The following is a 21152-nucleotide window of genomic DNA, read 5'->3' on the forward strand; positions in this document are numbered from 1 at the left end:
CTGTCGTTTATTCCCCACATCAACTCTATATCTAAATCATGTTACATACACCTAAAGAACATTTCCAAAATATGCACATATCTCACACAAGACTCAGCAAAAACATTAATTCATGCACTCATCATCTCCCGCATCGACTATTGCAATTCCCTCCTTACTGGTCTTGCCAAAATCAGACTCGAACCCCTACAATCTATTTTGCACGCAGCGGCTAGATTGATTTTCCTTGAAAACCGTTATTCCTCTGCTGAGCCACTCTGTCAGTCTCTACATAGGCTGCCTGTATTTCAACAAATCCAATATAAAATTCTTCTACTAACATACAAGGCCATCAACAAAATTGCACCGACATATATGTCCTTACTTGTCTCAAAATATCTCCCAAAACGACACTTCGGTTCTGCACAAGATCTACGTCTCTCTTCCACTCTCATCACATCCTCCCATTCTCGGTTACAGGACTTTTTCCGGGCTGCACCCACTTTGTGGAATTCCCTCCCTCGCACAGTAAGACTTTCCTCTAGTCTTCAAACCTTCAAGCATTCTCTGAAAACCCACCTCTTCAGACAAGCTAATGATATTCCTCAACCACCATCTTAATCTCCCCTATTACCACCCTCTACACAGCTAACACAAGACAACAACCCTCTGACCATCATTGCCACACACACAGCCCACTCACTACTTTTACCTTTGCATTCTTGCTGGTCCATTGTGCAATATGATGTAGCACATGCCCTTGTGTTTCAAACTCCCATTGTCCTATAGATTGTAAGCTTGCGAGCAGGGTTCTCTTACCTCTCTGTCTGTATGTATTACCCAGTACTGTCTTATTAATGTTTGTTCCCAATTGTAAAGCACTACGAAATTTGCTGGCGCTATATAAATAAATGTTGATGATGATGATCCCAGCTATTAATGTGTTCTGGACTCATCATAATTGGACTCTATATTTATGGTGATACTCTGTAGCTCCTGTCGATGTGTTGAAATTAATTGTTGCATGTACAGTATGTTTGACTGGTTGGGTGCAGTGGTAGCCCTTCTCTTCACTTTGTAGGCAGCACATAGAGTAGAGCGCTCACTTTTATTGTTCATCATTGTTTGTTTAATGTTTCTATACATGTTTCAAGCTAGTAAGACATAATGTGCCATGTTATTACAAATATGCTCAAAATAGAAATTTGATAATACACCATGAGATGTGGTGCATTTGTAAAAGACAGGTTATATCACATAGTAATAATACAGTATATATCACTCCGAAAACATACTAGTAGGTTAATTGGCTGCTAATAAATTGATCTCTCCCTCTCTCCCTCTCTTTCTCCCTCTCTCCTGTAAGGCTCTATTGAGGCTGATGTGAGTGAGTTCTCTGTACAGCACTGCAGAATTAGTGTATATAAATTAGAGATGCTCACTGACCCCTGTGTTTTGTTTTTGTTTTTGTTTTTGGATCTGGATTACCGTCGTGTTTTGGTTTTGGTTTTGCAAAACCGCCATTGCGTGTTTTGGTTTTGTTTTTGGTTTTGTTTGGAAAATCTATTTTTTTGGGCATAAAGTAACCAAATTTAGTGCTCCACCTGTTTCTTGGATAAGTAAGGTAATTCTAAAGCTAATAAATTAGGAAGAAAACAGTTTAATCCCTAGTAGGCCGTCCTTAATTCTGCACACAAATCTGATTGTCTTCCTCTCCATCTTAGCCTATTGGCAATGCAACCATCGTCTTTGGGTGTATATTACACACTACAATTCTAGTTAAAGATCTAAAGAAATGGACAAAGGCAGTTTGGTTTCTGACTGCATCAGCCCCCCCCCCCCCCCCATCCACTTGTAGTAAAATAGAACAAAAGCAGCCTGCACAGACTGTAGAACTAGAAATTTGAATATACAAAGAAATGGACAAAGGCAGTTTGGTTTCTGTCTGCATCAGCCCCTCCCCCCATCCACTTGTAGTAAAATAGAAAAAAGCAGCCTGCATAGACTGTAGAACTAGAAATTCGAATATACAAAGAAATGGACAAAGGCATTTTGGTTTCTGTCTATATCAGCCCCCCCCCCCCCCCCATCCACTTGTAGTAAAATAGAACAAAAGCAGCCTGCATAGACTGTAGAACTAGAAATTCGAATATTCAAAGAAATGGACAAAGGCAATTTGGTATCTGTCTGCATCAACCCCCCCCCCCATCCACTTGTAGTAAAATAAAACAAAAGCAGCCTGCACTGCATAGACTGTAGAACTAGAAATTCGAACATACAAAGAAATGGACAAAGGCAGTTTGGTATCTGTCTGCATCAGCCCCCCCCCAATCCACTTGTAGTAAAATAGAAAAAAAGCAGCCTGCATAGACTGTAGAACTAGAAATTCGAATATACAAAGAAATGGACAAAGGCAGTTTGGTATCTGTCTGTATCAGATCCCCTCTCCACTAGGAGTAAAATAGAAAACTATTCAGCCATTATATAATCTAGAATATAAATAGAAATTGAGAAAGGCAATTTGGTATCTGTCTGCATCATAACCATCAACATACTCATTAGCGTCCCTCGTCGCCTACACAAATCTCCCCCTCATCCTCTTCTATTTCCAAAGTGGCATCCTCAATTTGTGTATCACCGGCTACACTCGGGCTGTTCAGGCACACATCAGCAGAACTGCTGAAAGGGTCCCTCTTTATGGGTACACTAACAGAATGCTCACGATTAGACATCCCACTGTTGGATGGACTCTCCACAGGGATTGGTGTAATTTCTGATTCAGAGCAAACATTATCCTCTAATGCCTTACTGTTATCTTGCAGCTCGGCTTTGACGCGTAACAGTAGTTGTGCACCACTTGTAGGCTCGGTAACATTTTTTGATCTGCCACTAATAGACAAAGATGAAGGCCTCATTCTCTCTTTGCCACTGCATGTGTAGAATGGCATGTTGGCAATTTTTTTTTTTTTATCGGCACTTAACTTTTCCTCAGTTACACTTCTTTTTCGCTTCAACAGGGTAAAAAAAATTTTGGTGTGTGTTTTCTTGCCTGACTTTAAAAGACGGTGTAGTTTGACATCGCCCTTCCCTGATGACGTACTGGGAACACTACCATCAGGACTAGTGACAGAACCTGGTTGCTCATTTTGCTCATATGTGGATTGCTTTGAATCCATTCTGAGCCCAAAGCACTTGTAGAGCTACAAATTGTTTTTGACACTGCTGCAAAATAGGATTTTTTTCACAGCCAGATAAATTTCTGCCAAAGAATGGGGGACACCCCAACAGCACTTGGAGTGCCAGAAACTGAACAAAAACCCTGCTGTCTTTTCCTCTTACTGCTGTAACCACTGGTATTAAGCTTTCAATTGTATTGAATACAATCAATCACTGTCCCTGAGCTGATATAGCCAGTGTGACCTAACCCTGCTCTCTCCCTCTGTCAAATGGCGATGGATTGCTGTGGAGGCTGGTATTTATGCTTTTCAAATCTCGCGAGATCCGAGCTCAGAAGAACGAATACGTCACAATGACGTTTTGCCTCGATTTCGAAACCGAACGGGCGGGAGAGCTCGGCTCGGTACTCGGATACCATAAATTCGGTAGGATTCGGATTTCGGGGATCCGAGCCAGCCCGTCTCTAATATAAATAGGTGATGATGATGATAGTAGACAGTCTATATCAAATAATAGATGTAAAGACACCTTTAAAGGCTGCATTATCAGTCATAGGTGAGTGTGTAAAAATAAAATAAAAAGGGGGTTACACAGAGAAGAGGGGAAACACAGGGGATATCCCTCTTGCTGAGGGGGTAGTTGCTCAAGAAAGATCACAACATAAAGGAGAACGTAATTTGTTTGAATACAGAAAACTAAAATGAAAAAACATTGTAAAGAGAAAAGAATGTTGATACACAATGTGGTAATATAAATCTACTTAAAAACCTTGGATGGGGGCCACTAGTCCTCCTGGAGGGAGTCGGGGGATGCTAAGATCACGTGAGAGGGAGAGGGGGAAGAAGTTTCACTAGTGGCTCCAGCCCCTCTGTGGTATATACATGCTATTTGAACCACTTCATGATAGGGGCTGAAGCAGAGGTAGGTGAGTGTGTTTTTAACACATCCCTTTTCAGGCACTATAGAGGTTACATTTTGGTTATACTATATTGCTTTTTACTTTTTATTTGGAAAGTTCTAAGATTTGTCACTGACACTGAAGGAATCACCTGGTTCTGAGAAGTATGGGGATTTTATATAGCAATTTTAATATTGCACATATGTTTTTTTAATGATGTGAATGCAAAGTGGATGATATACACTATTCAATTGTCCTTCCTTTCTGAGTCGTGTGCGCCTGATTTCTTCCCATACTGTTTATTTATACACTGTGACAGAAACATAGGCAAAATCACTAATGGACTGTACGTAAGTCCCAGGTTTCTGACCTATGTGTTTTGAACTCCAGGGAAAATTGTTCGTGTTGGAAAGACTGCTTTCCAACCGGTTTCGGCTCAAGCAAGAGCCGGATGAAATGGTTCCCTGGAGTGAATGGTGAGAGGAAGAGCCTCCATTCGTTAGGCCCATTTTGTGTCCTCTGACCTGCCAGTCGGACAGCAGGCTAATTAATAGTTGTACCTGCAAGGCTGTCAGTTTGCTCATAAAGTCTCTGGAATCCTTCATAGAGAGAAACAATTGTTATTTGTTCTAGGGATGAGCGCACTCGGATTTATGAAATCCGAGCCCACCCGAACGTTGCGGATCCGAGTCGGATCCGAGACAGATCCGGGTATTGGCGCCAAATTCAAATCTGAAACTGAGGCTCTGACTCATAATCCCGTTGTCGGATCTCGCGATACTCGGATCCTATAAATTCCCCGCTAGTCGCCGCCATCTTCACTCGGGCATTGATCAGGGTAGAGGGAGGGTGTGTTAGGTGGTCCTCTGTCCTGGTAGATCTCGTGCTGTGCTGTTTAGTTCTGTGCTGTGCTGTTTAGTTCTGTGCTGTGCTGTGCTGTGCTGTGTTCTGCAGTATCAGTCCAGTGGTGCTGTGTGCTGTGCTCTGTCCTTCTGAGGTCAGTGGTGCTGCTGGGTCCTGTGCTGTGTCCTGTTCAGTCCAGTGGTGCTGTGTCCTGTGCTCTGTGCTTCTAAGGGCATAGTTATTTCCCCAATATTCCCCTGTGTTTAAAAAAATAAAAAAAAGTTTTTTAAAAAAATACCAAAAACTACTTTAATTTTTTTTAATTACCACAAAATTTGCACAACCAATCCTGCAGTATAAGCCCATTGGTACTGCAATATTACCAAGTTCACACATTCAGCAGTAAAAGTCCAGTGGTACTGCAATATTACAAAGTTTACACATTCTGCAGTATCAGTCCAGTGGTGCTGTGTCCTGTGCTCTGTCCTGCTGAGTTCCGTAGTGCTGCTGGGTCCTGTGCCGTGTCCTGTTCAGTCCAGTGGTGCTGTGTCCTGTGCTCTGTGCTTCTAAGGGCATAGTTATTTCCCCATTATTCCCAAGTTTTTAAAAAATAAAAAAAAAGTAAAAAAAAATAAAAAATTAAAAAAAAAAAAAAATATATAATAATTATAATCAAATTTGCAAAACCAATCCAGCAGTATAAGTCCATTGGTACTGCAATATTACAAAGTTCACACATTCTGCAGTATCAGTCCAGTGGTGCTGTGTCCTGTGCTCTGTCCTGCTGAGTTCCGTAGTGCTGCTGGGTCCTGTGCCGTGTCCTGTTCAGTCCAGTGGTGCTGTGTCCTGTGCTCTGTGCTTCTAAGGGCATAGTTATTTCCCCATTATTCCCAAGTTTTTTAAAAATAAAAAAAAAGTAAAAAAAAATAACAAATTTAAAAAAAAAAAAATATATAATAATTATAACCAAATTTGCAAAACCAATACAGCAGTATAAGTCCATTGGTACTGCAATATTACCAAGTTCACACATTCTGCAGTATCTTGTGCTACATATAATGGAGACCAAAAATTTGGAGGATAAAGTAGGGAAAGATCAAGACCCACTTCCTCCTAATGCTGAAGCTGCTGCCACTAGTCATGACATAGACGATGAAATGCCATCAACGTCGTCTTCCAAGCCCGATGCCCAATCTCGTAGTACCGGGCATGTAAAATCCAAAAAGCCCAAGTTAAGAAAAAGTAGCAAAAAGAGAAACTTAAAATCATCTGAGGAGAAACGTAAAGTTGCCAATATGCCATTTACGACACGGAGTGGCAAGGAACGGCTTAGGCCCTGGCCCGTGTTCATGACTAGTGGTTCAGCTTCACCCACGGATCTTAGCCCTCCTCCTCCTCCCCCCCCCCTACAAAAAATTGAAGAGAGTTATGCTGTCAGCAACAAAACAGCAAACAACTCTGCCTTCTAAAGAGAAATTATCACAAATCCACAAGGCGAGTCCAAGGATGTTGGTGGTTGTCAAGCCTGACCTTCCCATCACTGTACGGGAAGAGGTGGCTCGGGAGGAGGCTATTGATGATGTAGCTGGCGCTGTGGAGGAACTTGATGATGAGGATGGTGATGTGGTTATTGTAAATGAGGCACCAGGGGGGGAAACAGCTGATGTCCATGGGATGAAAAAGCCCATCGTCATGCCTGGTCAGAAGACCAAAAAATGCACCTCTTCGGTCTGGAGTTATTTTTATCCAGATCCAGACAACCAATGTATGGCCATATGTAGCTTATGTAAAGCTCAAATAAGCAGGGGTAAGGATCTTGCCCACCTAGGAACATCCTCCCTTATACGTCACCTGAATAACCTTCATAGTTCAGTGGTTAGTTCAGGAACTGGGGCTAGGACCCTCATCGGTACAGGGACACCTAAATCCCGTGGTCCAGTTGGATACACACCAGCAACACCCTCCTCGTCAACTTCCTCCACAATCTCCATCAGATTCAGTCCTGCAGCCCAAGTCAGCAGCCAGACTGAGTCCTCCTCAATACGGGATTCATCCGAGGAATCCTGCAGCGGTACGCCTACTACTGCCACTGCTGCTGTTGCTGCTGTTAGTCGGTCATCTTCCCAGAGGGGAAGTCGTAAGACCGCTAAGTCTTTCACAAAACAATTGACCGTCCAACAGTCGTTTGCCATGACCACAAAATACGATAGTAGTCACCCTATTACAAAGCGTATAACTGCGGCTGTAACTGCAATTTTGGTGTTAGACGTGCGCCCGGTGTCCGCCATCAGTGGAGTGGGATTTAGAGGGTTGATGGAGGTATTGTGTCCCCGGTACCAAATCCCGTCGAGATTCCACTTCACTAGGCAGGCGATACCAAAAATGTACAGAGAAGTACGATCAAGTGTCCTCAGTGCTCTTAAAAATGCGGTTGTACCCACTGTCCACTTAACCACGGACATGTGGACAAGTGGTTCTGGGCAAACGAAGGACTATATGACTGTGACAGCCCACTGGGTAGATGCATCCCCTTCCGCAGCAACAGCTGCATCAGTAGCAGCAACTACAAAATGGCGGCTCGTGCAAAGGCAGGCAACATTGTGTATTACAGGCTTTAATAAGAGGCACAACGCTGACAACATATTAGAGAAAATGAGGGAAATTATCTCCCAGTGGCTTACCCCACTTAGACTCTCATGGGAATTTGTGGTGTCAGACAATGCCAGTAACATTGTGCGGGCATTAAATATGGGCAATTTCCAGCACGTCCCATGTTTTGCCCACACCATTAATTTGGTGGTGCAGCATTACCTCAAGAGTGACAGGGGTGTGCAGGAGATGCTTGCGGTGGCGCGCAAAATTGCTGGACACTTTCGGCATTCAGCCAGTGCCTACCGCAGACTAGAGGCACATCAAAAAAGCATGAACCTGCCCTGCCATCACCTCAAATAAGAGGTTGTGACGCGCTGGAACTCCACCCTCTATATGCTGCAGAGGATGGAGGAGCAGCAAAAGGCCATTCAGGCCTACACAGCAACCTACGACATAGGCAAAGGAGTAGGGATGCGCCTCAGTCAAGCGCAGTGGAGACTGATTTCCGTGTTGTGCAAGGTTCTGCAGCCATTTGAACTTGCCACACGAGAAGTCAGTTCCGACACTGCCAGCTTGAGTCAGGTCATTCCCCTGATCAGGCTGTTGCAGAAGCAGCTGGAGAAAGTGAGGGAGGAGCTGGTAAGCCATTGCGATTACACCAAGCATGTAGCTCTTGTGGATGTAGCCCTTCGTACGCTTTGCCAGGATCCGAGGGTGGTCACTCTTTTAAAGTCAGAGGAATACATTCTGGCCACCGTGCTCGATCCTCGGTTTAAAGCGTATGTTGTGTCTCTGTTTCCGGCGGACACAAGTCTACAGCGGTGCAAAGACCTGCTGGTCAGGAGATTGTCCTCTGAAGAGGACCGTGACATGCCAACAGCTCCACCCTCATTTTCTTCCACATCTATGGCTGCGAGGAAAAAGCTCAGTTTTCCCAAAAGAGGCACTGGCGGGGATGCTGATAACATCTGGTCCGGACTGAAGGACCTGCAAACCATTGCAGACATGTCTACTCTCGCTGCATTGGATGCTGTCACAATAGAAAAAATTGTGGATGATTACTTTGCTGACACCATCCAAGTAGACATGTCAGACAGTCCATATTGTTACTGGCAGGAAAAAAAGGCAGTTTGGAAGCCCCTGTACAAACTGGCTCTATTTTACCTGAGTTGTCCCCCCTCCAGTGTGTACTCGGAAAGAGTTTTTAGTGCAGCGGGGAACCTGGTCAGTGAGCGGCGAAGGAGGTTGCTTCCTCATAACGTTGAAAAAATGATGTTTATAAAAATGAATAATCAATTCCTCAATGAAGTACAGCACTGCCCTCCAGATACTACAGAGGGACCTGTGGTTGTGGAGTCCAGCGGGGACGAATTGATAATGTGTGATGAGGAGGAAGTACACACTGTAGGGGGAGAGGAATCAGAGGTTGAGGATGAGGTCGACATCTTGCCTCAGTAGAGCCTGTTTAGTCTGTACAGGGAGAGATGAATAGCTTTTTTGGTGTGGGGGCCCAAACAAACCAATCATTTCAGCCAAAGTTGTTTGGTAGGCCTTGTCGCTGAAATGATTGGTTTGTTAAAGTGTGCATGTCCTATTTCAACAACATAAGGGTGGGTGTGAGGGCCCAAGGACAATTCCATCTTGGACCTTTTTTTTTTGCATTATATGACCAATCAACAGTCGTTTGCCATGTTCAAAAAGTAAAACCAAATTTAAAAAAATTCAAGAAATTAAACCAAAAGTAAAATGCCCTGTCATAATTTAAAACAAGAGGTATTGACGTGCTCTAAAACTACTGTATTGTTGTTTATATTTTATAAACACTACACTTGAAAGCTTGAGTCTTTCAATAAAAAAGTAACTGTCCATTGCACGAATATTTGCAACAGGGACAATTTTTGGGTTAAGAAAGTCAACTAATAACACTTCGACGCTGTCTGTCTTTATAAACACTACACTTGGAAGTTGGAGGAGGTATTGTGGCCCCGGCACCAAATTTACTACCGGGGCCACTCCACTGTGCAGTCCATATTTAGGTGTATCAGATATTAAACAACGGTGACAGTTGATGCCCAATTTTTTAATTATATTGTGGCCTCGGTACCAAATTGTGTACCGGGGCCACCACACTACGCAGTCCAGATACTTGTTTGGTGGAATTCAGACTAGTTGAGGGTTTTATTATTATATTGTGGGGACCACTCTATCTATACCACACTACAACTCTATACCACTCTATTTAATACTTTAATTCTATTTAATACTTTAATTCTATTTCATACTTTAATTCTATTTAATACTTTAACTTTAATTCTATTTCATACTTTAATTCTATTTAATACTTTAATTCTATTACTAATTACCATAAAGAGGAACTGCCGCTTCTATTTAATACTTTAATTCTATTAGTAGTTACCATAAAGAGGAACAAAATAAACCAATTTTACCAAAAGTATAATATGACTTAGACTTACAAACACTACACTTGAAAGATGGTGCATTTAAATGAAAAAGTCAGTCTTCATTGCACGACTATGTGCAACAGGGACAGTTTTTTGGTTTACAAAGTCAACCAATAACACTTCGACCCTGTCTGTCTTTAACATACTTGATGGGATCTCAATGACGAATTGTCTGTACCATGTTTGGAGGAGGTATTGTGGCCCCGGTATCAAATTGGGTACCGGGGCCACCCCACTACGCAGTCCAGATACTTGTTTGGTGGAATTCTGACACGTGGAGGGTTTTTTAATTATATTGTGGCCTCGGTACCAAATTGTGTACCGGGGCCACCACACTACGCAGTCAAGATAGATAGATGCGTATCATAGATAAAGTACATTCAGTGGTGTGGGGCAAATTGAAAAATATTCAAAATGCACTGACATTATCAAAAACAAGAGGTTGTCACACGCTAAAACTCCAACATGTATATGATGGAGAGGATGGAGGAGCAGCCGTATGTGTAGTGTAATGCAGACCTGTTGAAGGTTTTTTATATATTTTATTGTGGTGCCCAGTGCCCACTCCTCTAGGCAGTCCAGGTACATTTATTGGTGCGATTCATAAAAGTTCAGGGTTTTTAATATATTGTGGTGACCCACTCCTCTACGCAGTCCAGGTACATTTATTGGTGCGATTCATAAAAGTTCAGGGTTTTTAATATATTGTGGTGACCCACTCCTCTACGCAGTCCAGGTACATTTATTGGTGCGAATCAAACAAGTTGATGGTTTTCTTATTATATATATTGTGGTGACCCACTCCTCTACGCAGTCCAGGTACATTTATTGGTGCGATTCATAAAAGTTCAGGGTTTTTAATATATTGTGGTGACCCACTCCTCTACGCAGTCCAGGTACATTTATTGGTGCGATTCATAAAAGTTCAGGGTTTTTAATATATTGTGGTGACCCACTCCTCTACGCAGTCCAGGTACATTTATTGGTGCGATTCATAAAAGTTCAGGGTTTTTAATATATTGTGGTGACCCACTCCTCTACGCAGTCCAGGTACATTTATTGGTGCGATTCATAAAAGTTCAGGGTTTTTAATATATTGTGGTGACCCACTCCTCTACGCAGTCCAGGTACATTTATTGGTGCGATTCATAAAAGTTCAGGGTTTTTAATATATTGTGGTGACCCACTCCTCTACGCAGTCCAGGTACATTTATTGGTGCGAATCAAACAAGTTGATGGTTTTCTTATTATATATATTGTGGTGACCCACTCCTCTACGCAGTCCAGGTACATTTATTGGTGCGATTCATAAAAGTTCAGGGTTTTTAATATATTGTGGTGACCCACTCCTCTACGCAGTCCAGGTACATTTATTGGTGCGATTCATAAAAGTTCAGGGTTTTTAATATATTGTGGTGACCCACTCCTCTACGCAGTCCAGGTACATTTATTGGTGCGATTCATAAAAGTTCAGGGTTTTTAATATATTGTGGTGACCCACTCCTCTACGCAGTCCAGGTACATTTATTGGTGCGAATCAAACAAGTTGATGGTTTTCTTATTATATATATTGTGGTGACCCACTCCTCTACGCAGTCCAGGTACATTTATTGGTGCGATTCATAAAAGTTCAGGGTTTTTAATATATTGTGGTGACCCACTCCTCTACGCAGTCCAGGTACATTTATTGGTGCGATTCATAAAAGTTCAGGGTTTTTAATATATTGTGGTGACCCACTCCTCTACGCAGTCCAGGTACATTTATTGGTGCGATTCATAAAAGTTCAGGGTTTTTAATATATATTGTGGTGACCCACTCCTCTACGCAGTCCAGAAAGATACCTTGTTGCAACGTTTTGGACTAATAACTATATTGTGAGGTGTTCAGAATACACTGTAAATTAGTGGAAATGCTTGTTATTGAATGTTATTGAGGTTAATAATAGCCTAGGAGTGAAAATAAGCCCAAAAACTTGATTTTTAAACTTTTTATGTTTTTTTCAAAAAAAATCCGAATCCAAAACCTTAAATCCGAACCGAGACCTTTCGTCAAGTGTTTTGCGAGACAAATCCGAACCCCAAAAATAACGAAAATCCGGATCCAAAACACAAAACACGAGACCTCAAAAGTCGCCGGTGCACATCCCTAATTTGTTCATAAGTGAACTAAACTTGACTTCTGCTATTTGTGAGCTGGACATTAGGCCCTTCCACACTTAGAGCCAGACAGGCCAAAATTGATAGTGTTATTTAATTTTTCCTCTTTAATGAAACTAGCTGAGGCTAGCTGGTGCCAGAACAATGGACTGCAGTGACTTTTTATAGCTGCTGTGTGGAAAGTGCTCTGTCTAGCCCAGGAGATCGGTCTGTAACCTGATCTTGGGATGACACCTAGAATGAGCAAATTAAATCCCATTGAAAGTGTTATCATCTTACCATACACATATGTATACTGCAGTGTAAACCAGGCACATGACAGCGCCACATGGCACAAAGAGAGTTTGTACTGCACTCTTGTTTAACCTCTATAAATAGTTTGCATAGAGAGACGATAGGGAATGATCTACAGATATAGAAAATGCACAGGTTATTCAAAAAGCAAGGCCATAGTATCTCCGGGGTTGGAATTATTATCCTCAGCTATATGTTGACCAAAAGGATCATCAAAACATTGTCTAACAAAATTGACTTAATTTGGAAGAACGTTCCACTACCACAATAGAATTTTTTTTCCGTGGCATTAGCAGATGCCAGGAGTTGATACAATTACATCAATGCCAACACGTACGCAAACAATGTTACAAAGCTTGGGGGCAGACACACTGTAACGTTTGCTATTGTTAACATTAAGATCCTGTTTGCTCACCTAATTATAAATCACAGGGTGTCCTAGCTTTAAGTCCCATCCATTCCCTACGCCCGCACACAGTAGCCAATATATAGACAGAGGCACACGGAGCGCTCTTGGCCGAAATGATGACACCTGTACTGATGCTAGTTGTGCTGCTAAACTGTCAGTTTCTGGGTGAGTATATGATATGGACCCACAAACCACTCATCTAGTTAGAAAATAGCATTTATGTATCTGCTGAGACTATTTTGCAAAAAGAGGTGCTACAGTAAATATTCCTTGATTTCTATAAACTTCCAGTGCAACCTATGCTGTAAGTCTTTCTACAGAGATATTTGTATTTAAAAAATGAATGGAAGCTGCCACAGTGATTCACTGGTCGTGGTAAATTAAATTATAGACTCCAATGGAACAGTGCCTCTAGTGGTAACTTGTAGAACGTGTTTTTGTCTCTTCGGCCACCACAAACTGTTGGGGTTACTTTGCACTACTCATGTGCTTCTTAGAATAAATAGTGTTTTAGTATAATATACTTTTGTAAAAGCCACAGTTATAATATATCTGCTTTGGAATATTGTTCTGCTGCTTTATAAGTTGCGATGTACATCACTAATTTTATAAATGTATGCAGAACACAGTACAACATAACAATGTTACTATACAAAGTGAATTAATAATATTACTAAGAAAAGGTACTTCTTGTTTGTCAGTGTTTCAGACTTGTGTTGGAGTAGGTGTAGCCAAAAGGGGTTTCTTTCCACAAATACGATGGTCCTGTCCTAAAATTCTAAATTTCTGGAAAAAAGTCAGATTATTGTTTTTAAATGTCATATCTTTGAATGTCCCACTTAACCGCAAAAACATTGTTTCCCCATTCCGGAGAAACCTAGATACCAGAACACTTCATTAGATACAGTTTTCTTGTGGCTCCTACCAGATTGCCGTCTCGTGGTAGGACGTACGTACTCCCATCCTTTTCATGGTCACCAAGGGCACCTGGTCATGCTGGTCATAATATGGAATTTATTACCAGCATTTTGAGGAATTCTTGTTTTTATAAAACCTCCCACTACTGTACTGTGACAGGTTTGCTTATTGTGTTACTTCAAATTTTGTCTCACATATGTAACAATGGTACTGATGACTGTCCTTCTGCTGTAACCTGTCCATTGTTTCCTCTAATAAACAGTTTTAAATAAAAAAGAATAATGTGCTAAATACTTAATAATGGTGCAAAGACCAATGACATCTGACTGGTTGCAAGGTGTTCCAGCATATTGTTATGATCTATTCTAGGACCATTATTATAAAATAATACTGATATAATAGGTATAATAATCTGTGATATTTTGGAAAATTGGTTTAGTAACTTGGTGCTTTAACCATATCCCCCACCCAGGGGCAAACGCAGGATTTGTAGAGAGGGGTTTTCATGCCACATCACCAGTGGGCGTGGCCAGCATGCTTCAGGGCGTGACTATAATTTTAGACAGCGCTTGGCTGCATTCCAACTCTTCCTATCCCCACCATATACACGGGCAATGCTGCCTGCACTACTGTTAGGGGCACACAGCTCTCCCTTTTTGAGCAGAGCCGTGTGAAGCCAGACATATCTCCCAACTGTCCCTACATTCAGGACAAAGTCCTGACTGAGTGTGTCAGAACAGTTGACAGACTGTCCTGCTCTCTCCTACCTGTTCTTGCTGCTTTCAATACTTGTTGGGGAGAGATGGCTGTGAACAGTGCAGACAGAAACGATCTGCACACAAGCTGCAAAGTGGCTGGTCCGGGGCAGGGTCCAGCCACCTCAAGCATACAGTACCCCAGGCTGGGAGGGGGAAGGGGGTTTCCGGGCACTAGAACCCCCCCCCCCCCTCTGTTTGCCTATGCCACCAGTAATGACTTCAATCTATGCTTGTGTGTAGTTGCCATTTTCTGTTTTCCAACTACAATAATTTACTTTGTTTTATTTTCAATCTATGCACTAGCGAACACTACAAAAAACAAATACGATGTTTTAGCAAAAAAAAAAAATCACTGAAGTAGTCTAGGAAGGGAAGAAATTTCAACTAACATCTGTCTTCTTAACATTGAAAATAAATCTACAATAAAAAAAGAGGTATAGAAACTTAGAGAAAGTTTTTGCGACAGTTAACTACTAAGATTTGGAGGTGGTGTTCCTGATTTGTGGGGGAAGCACAGCATTTTCCTCAGCACAAAAGGACTTGAATTTCAGTACTACTCAGGACATTCCCCTAATTAAAATAATTAGATATACTTTCTATGAGAGGCCTTTTGCCTTTACCAGGTGCATTTTTATGTGAAAGTTTTATGTTCTGACCAATATAATAAAAACATTTAAACATGGAAAACTGACATACAATAAAGTCACAATGTTCCCTCACTCTCCATAAATAAGGCTAAAGTGAACGGTACTTTAGGAGAAAAAGAGAAATGTTGAAATTAATGGAGGGCCTTGTACTACTGTGGGAGTATCCAGCACATTGAGTTGTCATTTTTACTGTTTGTACCACGTGCAGCTCTTAATCCTGCAAAAGGAGAATCATTGATGTTTTGGGGACAATTCCAAAAACCAGGATGTGGGATACACCTGTGGATGAGCTAGGTGGGCAGATACGCTACTTTGAATCAATAGCAAAGCTTTGTACTTTTTGTAAATGTACTTTACGGGGCTACTGTAGTTAGGGTGAATGCTGTTAGAGTATTGCTTTGGCACGGGTGTGCTTACTTTTAATATTTATTGTAGAAACTATATAAACCAAAAGTATCTTGTATTTAAAGCTGTAGGCATGCCTTTGCAATGACAACGTTCGTGTTTGTTTCAGACTCATATGTGCTGCCCACGGGACAGAAATATGCAGTGATCATTCCACAAAGACTTTATTCTCTGTACAAGGCTGACACCCAGGTAAAACTCCCGTCATATAAAAACATTTCAGATAAATATCTCTGAGGATCTTTACTCTGTGATCTCTCTAGCATGTAAGGAATAGATAAGAACTGGCCACATGACCATCAATTGTTCATCCTAGAAGGTTGTATCAGCTAATCATAAATACATCCATCAATAAATCCGTTTTCTCTTGTGGCCAGCTAGAAATCAGAAATGATCAAATGTGGATGACCTATCCAATCGGAAATGGCAGAATGGAAAATTTGTATTGTCTTATTTTGGTTCAATATGTGTTTAAGTGTAGAGTGTTTCATGTGCTGGGGAAGCTTGGTTATTTGTGGTCAAGCAATCTGATCGTTAATAGAACAAATCTTACCAAATCTACGGGAAGTCACATTACACATTTAACATTAATTTGCCATAATGGAACCTTTATCTAATGAAACAGTCTGAATATCTTCTAGAAAAGATATTTTCTCACTTGTGTTCTGTAACATAATCCTGACAACATATAACATGTGAAAGCCGTGTATATACTTTCTTTCTCCCCAGGACAAATACCCAGATGTCGTACAATATGGATTACAACTTGATGGAAAGACACTGGTTATACACCTGGAAAAAACTAAGTAAGTGTGAGATCTCTCTCTGCCCAGGACCGCAGACTTTCTTGTTATACAAGGAACTGCTTCCAGTTTTTACCCCAATATTTAGCAATAAGAAGTTTGATATAGATATGCAGCCTCCCTGTGCCTTAAACCTCTGTAACCTGAGTGCACCATGCATGATATATGCAGTCGGAGCTATTCACAACATGAGGTCGATCCTGGAGGTAAATTGTTTAATTACTTAATTACTCAGCTGTTTCTGCCGACGGCAATGGCAAACACCACCCTCAACCAGTGTATCCACACAGCATTTAACCCATTCTGTCTTTCCCATAGAGACCTGATACCACACAATTATACAGAGACTCGTTACCTGCCGGACGACACGCCAGTAATGACCAGCTCTGGGAACCAGATACAGGTAGGAAGGCATGATGGATCACAGGAGAACAGAAATGGCAATACCAAGGTAGAAGACAGAGAGGGATGTATACAGAATGTGGGACACAGAATTAATAATCAATTGAGTACCCCCCCCCCCCCAAAGGTCCAGGGCAGCATCATTTATAAATATGGCACCTGCTACAGCTGAGGTGTATAAAATAACACTACAGAGAGGTCCAATACCCGTACGCCCTGATATTACATCTCACAGTGGCCATTTTGTGGACTGAACCAGTAGTCATGAGAATGCAGCTAAAAGTGCCTCATGCCTCAGTGAGGTAAGTTCCAGTGAATTGATACCGTGAATGTTGGTTTAGCCCACAAAATGGCTGCCCTCGTTATGAGTAGGTACCAACTTGCCATTTTTTATGACATTTTCCTGCCAAGTTGTGTATCTAAGCACAGTGCACACAAAACTGTCTTGGTAGACAGTTTATTATTAGTTATTTATATAGAATCTACAAATTACTTGCGTTTTACAGAGAATATTTAATCATTCAGTCCTTGTGCCAATGGAACTTACAATCTACTACACACACACACACACACACACACACACACACACACTAAGGGCTAGATTTACTAAGCTGCGGGTTTGAAAAAGTGGGGATGTTGCCTATAGCAACCAATCAGCTTCTAGCTGTCATTTTGTAGAAAGCACTAAATAAATGAAAGCTAGAATCTGATTGGTTGCTATAGGCAACATCCCCACTTTTTCAAACCCGCAGCTTAGTAAATCTAGCCCTAAGATTAATGTGGTCAGAAGCCAATTAACCTACCAGTATATCCTCAGAGTGGGGAGGAAACCATCACACACATGGGGAGACCATACAAACTCCACACAGATAGGGCCCTAGTCGGAATTAAACCCATGACCCCGCACTGTGGGGCAGCAATGCTAACCACTGCGTTACCATAGTTGGCAACTATGATGTTACACTTTCACAACTGCATCTGCTGATGTCTTGCAGGATCACTGTCATTATCAGGGCTATGTGAAGGATGACGTGGACTCAGTAGCCATTATTAGCACCTGCACTGGGATAAGGTGAGATGGATGACAACCAGGATGACAACAAAACACATTCGTCTCTCGATTTGCGTCTCCTGTCTGTCCCTTTTATTTTAATACTTATGTGCACACCTTCCAAATGTAAAGCAGTAGTTTTATCTTCCACATTTGTAAATAATAGAATCTATTCTGAACCTTTTTTGCTGGCAGAAGACAAGACAAACACCTCTTTAATAAGAGAGGCATCAGTCAGGTCTTTAAATGAGGGATATCATCGTTGTCTATTCACCCCACTCTCTTTTAGTCTCAGTGCGCCATCACTAGTGGAGTTTAGCAAACTAAAAGGAGGAAGTGGAACAATGAGAAAAGGAGGCAACATTCTGACTGCTCATTACAAAGCCTTATCTCCTGGCTTTATGTGTGATGTCACCAGTTCCTAGTGAAATAGCCTATATTCGTATGAATATTTCCTCAGTCAGAGACGGAACTAGCGATCTGTGGGCCCCTGTGCAGGGAGGCGGGGAGGAGAGAACCAGGGCCCCCGGACCTCAGCATCTGTCATGCAGTGGGCCCCATTATCTCTATGAGCCCCGATGCACGGCACCTGCCGCACCAATGGTAGGTCCGCCACTGGGCTCAGACCACAACATGGCTGCCAGCATTGTTTCTAGGCAATTTGCACATTTTTAATTGTGCAGCACTCAACATATAGGTGTGTTTAATAACATGGTCTAAATAGTAACAAGCCAACAATATGAAAATATAGATAGTTAATAGAGCAAAGTAATTGCACCAGATGTGTTGAAGTCCCAATAATATCAGTGTAATAGTCTTAGGGGTATATTTACTAAACTGCGGGTTTGAAAAGTGGAGATGTTCCCTATAGCAACCAGTCAGATTCTAGCTGTCATTTTGTAGAATGTACTAAATGAATGATAACTAGAATCTGATTGGTTGCTATTGGCAACATCTCCACTTTTTCAAACCCGCAGTTTAGTAAATATACCCCTTAGTAACAATAAAATAAATAAAAACCATTTAATTGTGTTGATTATGGTCTATGAATTGTGTTATGTATAGGAATTGTTTGTAATAAATTGGTATTTTAAAATTGCTACAGGTGAGTCCATAATATCCTTTTAATTACCTTTAATTAACCTCAATATTTAATTATTATTATTTTAATAATATTGTTTCTGTTTTCTTTTAATGTGTTATTGTTATTTATGATTGATTGATATTAGTACACTAATATTTATGGGTTTATCACATGATTAGACTTCAACACATCTGGTACATTTACTATGTTCTATTATTCATTATTCTGATTACAATGCTGATATTTTTTATATTACTGATTTGTTCCTTTTAAGGATAACACAAGATGTCTCTAATATTTGTTACAAATTTAAGAAGGCTTTAGTTGTGGTATATATAGCTTAACACGTCCTTTAGCTCCATTGTTAATTTTAGTTTCTTTGTTGTTGTATGGTCTAAATGGCAGAAATGTAACTCAAAGTAACTTGTGCTAAAGTAATCAAAGAAAATATCTGATTAGTATATTAAACTTGTTAAATAATATTTATGCTAACTCTATTGCCTAACTCCTAGCATGTTCTACTGTACATTTTGATTTATCCAAATAATAATTATAATAAAAATAATAATAATTTCATGCTGGAATAATATGGAAATAGTCCATTTCCTCTATAAACTCATACTTACCAACTTTTCAGCATTGCCCTCCGGGAGATGAGGGAGATGTAGTGGGATGAAGTGGGAGGGCAGAAGGGGGGGGCACAATAAAACACATTTATTTTGCCTCCAACCCCATAATGCAACAGCAGGGACGAGACCAAAATGACGCGATTCAGCACATATAGCGTCATTGAGACTCCCATCCTAGGAAGTGGGCAGGATTTTTAAGAATGGCCTGTTCTCCCGGGGGTTTGGGAGATCTACCCGGAATTCAGGAGTTTCCCGGACATTCCGGGAGTGTAGGCAAGTAAACTGCAAAGCCAGGTATAAGTATAGTAACTGAGTATACTTGCTGTCTTTGAAGTGGGATAATTCAGACACAAGGGCGCAGTTTGCTGATTGAACCCCTGGACCTGGCAGACATTGGGGAACATGCTGTGTATGAGGAAGAGGAGGAGACAGCCAGAACCTGTGGTGTGATGGATACAGATTGGGAAGAGGCCAGTACCCAGAAGATGTCACGTCCTAATACCGCTGCTAAGGTAAGACAGGAGATAAACAGTCCGCGAGCAGCTCTATAACTATGGACAATGTGAATAGCGGATGTCTAGATAGTTCTCTCCCTCAGTAGATCTCTGGATATATCTTATAGGTGCAACAATATCACCCACAGGTAATAAAAATAACAGTCTAACTAAAATAGTAAATAGAAAGTATATCACAACCGCACAATATATTCCATAAGAATAATTCTCAAATTTTTATAACCTTTTATAAAAGATATTTAGTAATGATATGCGGAGCCCCATTTTCTGTCAATAAGTTTCATTGCAGGAATTTTAGGTAGAAAGACTTTTGCATACTTAGGAACAGTGAGAGGGGCAAATATGCCTAAAATGCACAGTTAGGGGTCCTGAGTGACTGAAGCCACCATGTAATCCTGCAGGGAACGCACCCCTTGTTATCAAACACCCCTAATGATCAGGTAATCTCAGAAGATCTTTAAACTTCAAAGTAGAACAATCATAATTCAGATTAAACTTGGCCAGATCAAATAAATGTATAACATATATATAATACAGACCTGGGAGAAATGATCTGGATGGTAAGCAGACACTGGCCTCAAGGGTATTTTCCCAATAATCCTCATCAAACTCCCTCAAGTCCTCCTCCCAACAGGCGTTATTTGGTTCCACTACAGACAACAAACAGGAACAACGGAGTTGAATACCATCTACGCCCAGGAACAAGCAAATATTTTGAATCAGTTTACATAGGATATAGGATATTTACAGATTGTATTTTATGTTCATAGATTCCCACCAATAATAATAGAGAAAAATATTAATTATACTTTGCAACCTTGGTGAATTTTGAGCAGAGAACATAATTATTATTTACGTGTGAGACACAAAATATTGTTTGTTTTTTCATTTAAATCTGTCACAATATTAACTACAGCTAAGTGCAGAGTCTGATTGCTGGATATTATTCACTCACAATCATGTTTTATCTAAATCCAACAGAAAAGGGAAATCGACATGTGGAAGTCTCAGAAGTATATTGAGCTTTATGTGGTGGCCGATAACAGTATGGTAAGATGGTGTCTGTAGAGCAAGTCTTCTCCTATAGCTAGTGTGCAGGAAAGGCTTCAGCCATAATGACCAGGTTATT

General features: G+C 41.0%; 2 protein-coding genes across 2 annotated transcripts in view; both read left to right on the top strand.

The window, feature by feature from the left end:
• The window catches only part of LOC142151490 (zinc metalloproteinase-disintegrin-like VLAIP-B), a 312990-nt gene that overhangs the window by 119755 nt on the left and 172083 nt on the right, over positions 1–21152 (top strand). The gene's annotated exons all lie outside the window — the stretch shown is intronic.
• The window catches only part of LOC142149868 (zinc metalloproteinase-disintegrin-like ohanin), a 41890-nt gene continuing 33615 nt past the window's right edge, over positions 12878–21152 (top strand). The window contains exons 1-7 of the mRNA XM_075205169.1: positions 12878–12976; positions 15649–15731; positions 16269–16345; positions 16661–16745; positions 17740–17816; positions 19843–20020; positions 21005–21073. Of these exons, the coding sequence (XP_075061270.1) occupies positions 12925–12976; positions 15649–15731; positions 16269–16345; positions 16661–16745; positions 17740–17816; positions 19843–20020; positions 21005–21073 (621 nt within the window). The 5' untranslated portion in view covers positions 12878–12924. The remainder of the gene's footprint in view (positions 12977–15648; positions 15732–16268; positions 16346–16660; positions 16746–17739; positions 17817–19842; positions 20021–21004; positions 21074–21152) is intronic.

The sequence above is a fragment of the Mixophyes fleayi genome, chromosome 4 (genome assembly GCF_038048845.1).
Source record: "Mixophyes fleayi isolate aMixFle1 chromosome 4, aMixFle1.hap1, whole genome shotgun sequence".
NCBI classification, from domain to species: Eukaryota; Metazoa; Chordata; class Amphibia; order Anura; family Limnodynastidae; genus Mixophyes; species Mixophyes fleayi.